The sequence below is a fragment of the Salmo trutta genome, chromosome 37 (genome assembly GCF_901001165.1).
Source record: "Salmo trutta chromosome 37, fSalTru1.1, whole genome shotgun sequence".
In the NCBI taxonomy this organism is placed as follows: Eukaryota; Metazoa; Chordata; class Actinopteri; order Salmoniformes; family Salmonidae; genus Salmo; species Salmo trutta.
Genome location: NC_042993.1, coordinates 18,206,037 through 18,215,969, shown reverse-complemented (window position 1 = coordinate 18,215,969; position 9,933 = coordinate 18,206,037). Strand labels below are relative to the sequence as shown.

At 43.5% G+C, this 9,933-nt stretch overlaps 1 protein-coding gene across 4 annotated transcripts in view; it reads right to left on the bottom strand.

The window, feature by feature from the left end:
- Positions 1-498: 498 nt before the first annotated feature.
- The window catches only part of LOC115176391 (protein cordon-bleu), a 75,285-nt gene continuing 65,850 nt past the window's right edge, over positions 499-9,933 (bottom strand). For all 4 annotated transcript variants that reach the window (XM_029736407.1, XM_029736405.1, XM_029736408.1 and 1 more), the window contains 6 exons: positions 6,929-7,235; positions 6,046-6,167; positions 3,927-5,860; positions 3,672-3,791; positions 2,767-3,060; positions 499-2,250 (listed from right to left, as the gene is read on the bottom strand). In XM_029736407.1, coding sequence (XP_029592267.1) covers positions 2,167-2,250; positions 2,767-3,060; positions 3,672-3,791; positions 3,927-5,860; positions 6,046-6,167; positions 6,929-7,235 — 2,861 coding nt within the window. In that variant the 3' untranslated portion in view covers positions 499-2,166. The remainder of the gene's footprint in view (positions 2,251-2,766; positions 3,061-3,671; positions 3,792-3,926; positions 5,861-6,045; positions 6,168-6,928; positions 7,236-9,933) is intronic.

Below are 9,933 nucleotides of genomic sequence, written 5' to 3'. Positions count from 1 at the left end.
GGGAGAAGACATGGAAGCCTGAGAGGAAGACAACCAAAGCTTTAGTTTCTAGATGAATGTTGAAAACGTTTTGGGGAGATGCGATGGATCATTGAGGATCATTCAATATTCCCTTTCTTTTGTTGTTCAGTGAAATCATCCCATGTGAAGAGACAACTGATTTAATTAAAGTTCAAATTAGTAACTAAATAGTTTTTTACATTTCTTTTGGAAGAATTTAATCATTTGCAATTATGTATACTTATGATAAGGTTTATGTTTCTGTCTCCATATGATATGGTAAATATATAATACTATTCATTTGCATATATTTCCGTTAATTCCAATATATTCCCGTTAATTCCCACGGAAAATTTCCACCTCTGAATATTCCCCAAAATGTGCAACCCCAATCCTAGTTAGGATTACTGCAAGTAGTTACACTGTACTTATAGCTACAGTGTAATTTCAAGAGCACATACAGACAGTATTCATGATCAATGTACAGAAGAAAAACTGTTGCATGGTTACAAAAATCATTTATTGAAAAATATATATAATTTGCAGATCAAATAAAATGTAAAATTCTTCCAAAAACATAAAAAAGCAACAGCATATAAAACTCAATTTGATTGGATTCATATTATTCTGTTTATTTCCAATTTTAACAACAGTTTATTACTGTAATAATTGATCTGTAGTTTACAAAATATACAACTTTCTAGCCTCAAACTCAACTTGGGACCTCGAAGACAGGAACAATGGAAAAAAACAAAGGAACTCTCTAATCAGTGACTGATTTAGACCTGGGACACCAGGTGGGTGCAATTCATTATCAGATAACACAGAAAACCAGCAGTCTCCAGACCTCGTAGGGTAAGAGTTGAGTACCCCTGATCTAGAACATAAGTAAACATCTAAACTGAATTTTAAGGAACTGGACAACCTATGAATCCATCTTTTGACAGACCAGTCTAGAATCTTGTGGTCCCTATTTTCATGCTTTACACTGGGTGGCCCTTTAAGTCTATCATTCAGTCATTCTGATCAATATTGATAGTACTGCATTTATAAAATATATTATAATATTCACTTTTGCTTTCTTTCAACTACAATAGTAATGCCATAAAACGTCTAGAGACAAGCTCATGTACAGTACTGCACATCAGATCTACTGTTGAATACAACAACAAAAAGCTGTGCACTGGAGCCCCATGCAAACAACATGGAACACTTTGTGATTAAATAAACAATCACATCATAGCAAATAGTTATCAGACCTTTTTTCTGAAAATGGAGTAACAGCCCATACCTCTTGTTCGTTACTCATATATCTATTGATTAGTAAACTATTCATGGTAAAGTCATGGTGATATTATTCACCAATAGTTACACAAACAGAAATGCTTCAAAAATGATTTTGTAATGTCAAGAAAGGATATGTTAGTAATCTTTTCTCTGAAGATTAAAATAAATATATTAAGAGGCATTATAAATCAAAGAATAAAAACATGTAAAGGTTGAACAGCAGCATAGATGAGATCTAAAAACCCAGAGCTTTGCAAAATAAACCATGCGTTCCAAATGGTACCCTATTCCCTATATAGTGCACTACTTTTGTCCAGGGCCCATAGGGCTTTGGTCAAAAGTAGTGTACTATTTAGGGCATAGCATGCCATTTGGGATACATGCCTAATCACCACCTGGAGAGGAGAGTCCCTTGGAGCCAAATTTTCCTCATGCTTGGCCGGTGTTACTCATTGCACTATATCAAGGAGTCTGATCCACTGCATCCTACGACATGGAATATATAATATGTAATAATCAAATATAACTGACAGTAAGACAGCATGAGTTATCAATTCCATGTGGACTAGTATTAAAAAGTTTTTAAAAAAATAAAAGAACAAAAATAATTTCCTAAGATTATTATTATTATTATTATTATTATTATTATTAGCAAGAGCAGCTATTAAATATTCCAAAGCAACAAAAGTTATTGGCACATGCTTTTGTACAGTGATTAATCTTTCCAGTTATTGCAACTATTCAAGTACAAATAACTGGATACATATACATAAGGACAGTGATAAATTAAGGTGAAAGATAACATATATTATTTGGCTGCCTATGACGATTCTAATCAGACGGTTTGCAAGATGTTCTGGAATCATTCTGGAAGATTCTTTATTGTCCTTGTGAGAGGGATGATGCTGCGTGTATAGTACCAAGTCTACCGTTCACTTGAACTGTTTTTGTGGGGGCATTGACCTGAATAAAATAGATGAAACATGAAAACCAGTGTTATTTTTGTACCAATTAAAAAATGCCTGACATTGAGTTAAAGTTAAGATCATGCAAGAAGTAGACTATTTTGTGAAGAATGGAAGTGTTTTTATTGTATTTCTCTCATTGATTAATCTAATGGAACAATACATTGCTCAAGCTGCACAGCCCCACAGACTGTGGAACTACGTGATGGAATCTTGGTCTCCAGCTAGCACAGAATGTTTCCCAGGAGTTCTTTGTTCCGTCACAGACATGTTGCAACAAAAGACAAGGTAATACTATGTGAGAAATGGTGGGTAGTCACCTGGCTGGTGAGTTCCCATATGAGTGCATGCACAATAGGTAATTTGTGATCACCTCCATTTGCTCTATCTGAAAACATGGAATTGACAACCTGTAACTTGATGACTAAACTCGCTCCCAATAACTGTCTCCCTCTTTTGTGGTGTTGCTATTGTATTGTTAGTGTGGTTGCCTGCAGTACAGAAGATACTCTACCTTCTTCAGACGCTCAGCTGCAGAGCCAGATCGGATGGCCTCCAGCATTGCATCCCGGGCCAGAGCGGGATTCCCCCCAGTCCCCAGGGGCACCTCCATCATAGTGGGCTTGGGCTGAGTGGAGGGAGGGCCAGGAGGAGGAGGAGGAGGAGGAGGGAGCATAGAGGGGGGTGGAGGTGGCGGAGGCACAAATGGAGGAGGGAGAGGCATGGCAGGGAAGGCATCACACAGAGTTCTGTTCTCCTCCTCAGTCTTCCTGAACTTGTCAAGCTCCTCTGCAGCCTGGGATATGGTCTGTGGAGCGTAGAGAGGGAAACAATGGCAGTCCAGATACATAGACCCACTTGACGGCTGCTTTCACACGCACAACTTCCCTCTTATACCTTGTTAACCCCAGTGGTTTACTAGGCAGCAAAACAAAGGTTAAAAAGCATTTCAAACAGCTTTGCAACTCTAAGTTAAGCTGCCACTAGCCTGGATCTACTTTAGCTCCTCCAACTAAATTTAACAGGTAGCTATGGAATAGAATCAAGAACTCCCATCAAACATTCCATTCTTTTTTTATCAAACCTAAATTCCATGTTATTGCCCTGAGAACCTGATTTAGTAATGCACATTTCTGAGATTCCTGCTGGTGAGCTGGGCAGGAACATTCTAAAGCTCACCACATCGGGCCTCCCTCACAACTACACATTTCCTCCTCTCATTTCACCATGGTCCTTACATGAAAACAAACCACATCACATTCAAGGGGAACGCAAATAGACTCATATATATATAATAAACATAGTGCTGCTTGTTCTCCTGAAATGAGCTATTCACTGACATGGAACAGATCCTCTGTGCTACGTCAAGACATTGCAAAACCAATGCAAAACACTGTCTGACTCTTGGCTATAGCTTACCTTCTTTAGCCCTGCAGAGTTACTTTGGCCTCTAATGGCTGCCAGTAGCGCACATCGCTCATTCTCTTCCTCAACAAAGAACGATTTCTTTAAAGTGCTGCTTGCACTTGAGTCCGATATCTAGTCCGACAGGGAAAATCAGGGAAATTAGAAACCAACCCCCTACATTACACTCATTATAAGTAGCTGTAGACTTCCACTTTAAAAATAAAAAAACAGTGATCTTTGTGAAGTTAGCATGACTATCTCTCTCACCTTTCTGAACCTCTCCTTCCCATCCCCACACTGGATGGCCGACATCAGAGTGGTGTGTAGCGACGTGTCCATCTGGACCGACTTCATGATCACAGGTTTGAACTTCTTAACCGGCCCAAACAGACTGACCTGCTGGGGCTCTGGGAGGTCATTGCTGGCAGCAGCTGCAGCCGATTGCGGTGGTTCAGGCTTCTTTGCCAGGGCTGGAGGACCTTTGGGACCTACTGTCTCTGATCTGCTCTGTGCAGGTGGTGGACCCTGCGAGGGCTTGGAGACGGCAGGTACCTGTTTAGTGGGGGATTGTGGTGCTGGTGGTGGGGGTGTCATCGGTGTCTGCTGTCTGGGACCGGTACTGTTGAACCCATGCTGCTTAGTGTTATTGGCTACTGTATCAGAGTCCAGTAACTTGGAGCTCCCTCCTCCACCTCGCAGGGTAGAACTGCTCCTATAACCACTCCGGTCCACTCCTTGCGTCGACTCACCAGAGACTACCCGTTTCTCTGCTGTGAGGTAGTCAGGGTAACATTTAGCACTGGCGTGACAGGACCCAGACCCAGAGCTGCTCTCCTTCTTCACTGGTACATTAGTAGATGTACCAGAGGACCGCTGTGGATTTACATGAAAGGATCGACCCTCTTTCTGATAGCCGTAACTGCCAGGTGGCTTTCTCATGGGGACAGACAACTCTCCTGTTACTTCTTGGATGTTGTCAGCTTTGGCCATGGTGGGCTTCACAGCGTATTTAGCAATGGCAGAAGCTATGTACTGACTGGATGTTCTCCTGGACGGCTTGAGGAAAGAAAGGTTTCTCTTCTGATCTTGGAGAATACCAGTGTTCAATTTCATAGGCTGCTGCTGCTGCACAGGCATCTCTGAAACTGGAACCTTGCCCTCTGCTTCCTGTGAGATGTCCTTTGTTACCTCAACAACATCTTTGCATGTTTCCTTAGGTGTCATCTTGGCTACAGGTTCAGAGGCCTTAGGTGTTGCCTTGGCTGCAGGTGGGTCAGAGGCTACGACCCGTGGGGTGGTTTTAGGGACATCAGGCTCTGGGCTCTGGGTCTTTGTGAAAGGGACAGGCCCTCTACTAGTGGGGACCGAAGGTGTAGAAGTGTCCTGCTTCTCCGTGGAGCTCCAGAAGGCTTTGGCTTTCCCCAGGAGTGGTGAGACGGAGTCATCTTCGTTGATCCCAGACTCAGAGGAACCGCCAAACTTGTTTCGTGCGATGGCCACTTTGACCATGTTACCCTGATCGTCAATTCTAATGGCACCTGCTGTCAGAGTGGCCGTGGCCTCTGCTGGCTTCTGAGGCTGGGTTGCAACTAATGGCTTGGGAGGGACGATGGTGAATGTCTTCATACCGAATCGAGAGACTGGGCTACAGGTGATTTTCATTTGTGACTGGGAGGCAGTGTGGCCTCTATAGGTAGGAACCTCTTTTTCAGGGGACTTGGAATGGCTCTCCGGGACAGCGGGAGAGCTGTTGACAGGTGAGGCGTTCCTCTCAGCTCCCTCAGTGGACTCCCATCTTTGAACTTCCACTTTAGTCTTAGAGACCACTGCTGTACGGTCTTTCCCCGCGGTGCCATTGGCAAGCTTCTTCCCTGGTGATTTGAGGCGCTGCACGGGCTGTGGTTGAGCAGAGCTGACTTTGCTGGAGCCGTCAGACGTACAGGCGTTGTTGTTTTTGTTCTGTATGCCACCAACACTTGAATGATGATGACTGTGGTTCAGGTCTTTGTCTGTTGTTTGAGAGCTACTCATTAGTGTGGCTTGGTGATCCGTCATGCTCTGTGTCTCGTAGTCCTCCAGGACTTCATCTATGGCTGTGACTGGGACCTCCATATCCACCACAGACACTGGGATATCATTGCTCTCAGTGGACATCACGTAGGGGTGCTCTTGCACTGAAACCGCATCTATGTGACTTATATCTAGTGGACATGGACAAATGAAAATACATGTGTTAGCCGGCCTGCTTACTGACTACACAACAAATATTTATTTTGGTCCTGTGCATCCAATGTGGTTTCCAGGATGTCTCCAGTATGTAATTCATGTGCATTTGATGGACAATGAAACATGTTTTCTTTGAATTTGTGTTCTACTAAAAGCTCACTTGCTAGATCAGCATCCAGATCAGCCAGAGTCTGGTTTAGCTGAGCGGTGAGCTCTGGGTCCTCTTCATAGATGTCCTTTGTTTTGCCTGCTTTGTCATTGTGGCTGATATCACTGCTGTGTCTAAGGGAGGAGGGTTCAAAGTTACGTTTTGAACTGTTTTGCAGGTAGCATAAATGGAGAACTCAAGTTAACTCAAAAATGTGAAAGTTACATTTAGATGATGGTGGAGTCTGCTGCCCTTGAAATATTTATTCATAGTACTTGTGTTTTCGAGTTTATATTTCTTTCACACTTAGTTCAAGGTGTCCACTGAGCATTCCTCTATTTTATTCATGTGTTTCTTTTCTAAACTAAAATTAAAAAGGCATAGGGGTTATATCCCTGCTCTTCTTGGCCAAGCCAAAGATAACTTTCCTCCTGCAGACTAGGTAGAGTTTATTTTCCTGCGAAAAACCCCAAAGCCCTCACTTTAGAGCCCAGCAGATTTAAGTGACGCTGCAGACTTTGGAAGGTAGCCCCTTAGCTTCAACACATGTGGACTGCAGTGACTCAGTCAGGAAGCACTGTTGGCGCAGTAAAACAGGCCTTTAAAAACGAGCCGGTGCAGAGACGTGAGATAGCTGACTAAATAGTGAGAGACGCGAGGCAGAACTGAGAGCGAGGAGGGAGTTAGTTGGTTGACTGGGCCATCTAAGACTAGGTACCCTTACAATGACAAAAGCAGCTTTAGCTAGGGTCTGCAACAAGGCTAGTAGTAGTAAGTGCATAAGGGTAGGATAACTAAGAATTAATCATTGAAAAGCAGTGCTAAGTGTGCACCCTGAACATTGCTATGATAATGCAGTGAGCAGAGCAGGTGAGTGGCAGTACAGTTACAGTACCTGTGTCTGGAGCCCCATGTGGCACAGCCCTCGTCACTATCACTAGAACAGTCCTTGGTGAGGGGATGGATCATGGGGTGAGAGGAGCCAGAAGAGCCCAGGGAGAGGCTCCCGTCTGGGGAGGTAGGGTGAGTGGTGTCAGAGGCTGAGGGGGAGCTGACCAGGCCAGAGTCCTCAGCCATGCCCTCGGAGGCTGCATAGCCCTGGTCCTGGAAGCTGCCACTGCTGCCCATGGATAAAGTCTCCTCCGCCTCTGTGTCTGGGGTCTGGGGTCCTGCCACAGAGAGCCGCCGAGAGTGCAGCCAAGCTGGGGTCCGAGCAGAGGGGTGGTAGACATGATCATCATCCTCATCAACAGCATAATCATCAGTATTATTATCAGTATTATCAACTGACAGAAGAAAGCTGTATAATGACGCAAAATAAGCTGATATAGTTACAATGTTATCTGTGGTCTATTGAGAAGAACAGTTCACAGCAACAAAACAAGAGAGGTTGTACAAGCATGTGCATGACAGAGAAAGGAGGGAAGCAGAGAGGAGAAGAGTGAGAGAAATGTTATTATACAATGTTAGCTAGACTTACATTCTGAGACACACACACACTTGTGGCTCAATGAAACCTCTACGCTGATGGGCAGGCTAAAACATACCTTATGATCCTGTACTCAGTATTTGCCATGAACAATATTGACATGTTGCATCATATACCGTAGTCCTATGGTCTCCCACTTGGCTTTGGAGCAAAACATTTAGATTGTATAACGTCTCACTTATCATCAAGCCAAAATCAGGAGCATTAATGTATATGTTCCATTTATAAGCTTTCCAGTATTATCAAGCCAGCATGCAGAGCACATCACTGAGAAGTCGTTAGAGAGATGATTTAAAGCCCCCTAACCCCTGAGTGACCTTGGCCCCAGTGTGTCTCCAGTGTGTGTGTGTGTGTGTGTGTGTGTGTGTGTGTGTGTGTGTGTGTGTGTGTGTGTGTGTGTGTGTGTGTGTGTGTGTGTGTGTGTGTGTGTGTTTGTGTGTGTGGGAGAGCTGGGCCTGTCAACTTCAGGCAGAGCTGTAATGGTGAAGAGAGCCTGTTCCTGGAGATCCAGTGACTCACACAGCGTGGCCCTCCCAACCCTTTCCCAGCACTGGCTTAGTCATGCCAGCTGCGACCACAGCCAGCACACACACTCTCCCTAAATCACCAGACACACACTGACTTTACCCAAAACAGCCAAAAGCATTCTCGCATTCAACCTCAAGCACATGCACAGTATATCCCTATCCAAAACAAAATCTTACACAAACATGAACTCATGCTTGCTCCCATCACATAAACCCAAACCATGCACAAACCAAGTCAAGACTCTCTGGCAGTAACTCTCTCTCTGTGCCAGTAACACTCTCACCCACATTCAGTCATAGACATATATCATCTCTCTATCCACAACATACTGAAACACACTAAGCCACATTACCAGCACACACACAGAACAAAATCCCAATCACAAATAATTTCCTCATGGCCTCAATAAACAAGTGGTCTTTAAAGTCTTTAATGTTAAATGAAATGATAAAATATTAATGTTTTCATGCTTGTCCATTTCAAGGACATCCTTGATGTCATTGATCTGTCATGCTAATTTTGCACTTGTGATGATAAACATGTTTTTAAAGTGCTTTTTTGTACAATATAACACAATTGTTGTCACAGTGAAGATGCTTCTCACAAACCCACTAATACTAACCAATGTCCCAGGAGTTCATCTCAAAAGAAGGATTGATTTATTGTTCACTCCTTAATGGAGACAACCAATCAGCATGCAGAGAAACAACAGCCTGGTTTCTAGTTACTAACCATTACAAACACTAAGCAATTATATAGAAACCTATACCACCACCATCAAATCATTGATTTGGAGATATCGTATGACTTTCCTTATACCCTCATTTCAAAATGTCTCCATCAATCACTCCACACTCAATACATGTATGGCTATCTCATCTGCACTTAAACAGCCTACTGATCACCCACATCCCTGTCCCCATCAGCCCTCACACATCACGTTCCTCTTAGTTCTCTACCGTAACAACCACTGTATAACTAGCTGAAATACAAAATGGCTTATAGTTTATACTGTATATACAGACATTTATAAAAACAAGCCACAAACACAAGGAAAAGGAAGCCACATTCCACAATAGAGGGATTTGAAAGTGTCGAGATGGGGAAGAAAGTCAGTTCAAGGGGCAGTTCTAAGAACAGAATAAGAAGGATGGAAGGAGCAGAGGTCCAGCAGGAAGAGACGAAGGTGTAGAAGAAGCGAGAGAGGAGAGGTGGTGGTAGAGGAAGACAGTGAGAGGACGGCAGGCCAGAGCAGTCTGTGTCTGTTCACCGAGGCTTGGAGAACGGGAAACGGACAGGGGCACAGCAGTAGACTGTGGAGGGGAGAGGCAGAGAGAGGGAAAAGAAGAAGACATAAGATAGAACTAGGACAGGGTAGATAAAGGTGTTCTGGAGCCCTGGAGAAAGAAGTTGCCGCTATCGCAGCCTGACAACAGAAACAGAAAATCACAGCCTTTTACAGACAGGAGATTAAAAAAACATGGGATGAAAACCTCACAGGTTGATTAACGTTGCGTCTTAAATGGCACACTATTCCCTATATAGTGCACTACTTTTGAACAGAGCCCTATAGGCCCTCGTCAAAAGAAGAGCATTATTTAGAGAATAGGGTACCATTTGGGATACAAGGAACTTCACTGTCACAGCTGACTTTCAGCATTGGGCTCAGCTGGCCTATCAGCCTGTCTGTTATAAAGGAGGCATCATAACTGTTTAACTGACTGCAAAGGAGATGAACCACGTGGCAAGCCTGGATAGAATGTCCACATGAGCTGAACTACACATTAAGAGGGAAAACTGTGATACACACAGATAATGATTTCAACATTTTAGCAATTTAGCAGAAGCTCTGATCCAGAGCAACTTACAGTAGTTAGTGCATA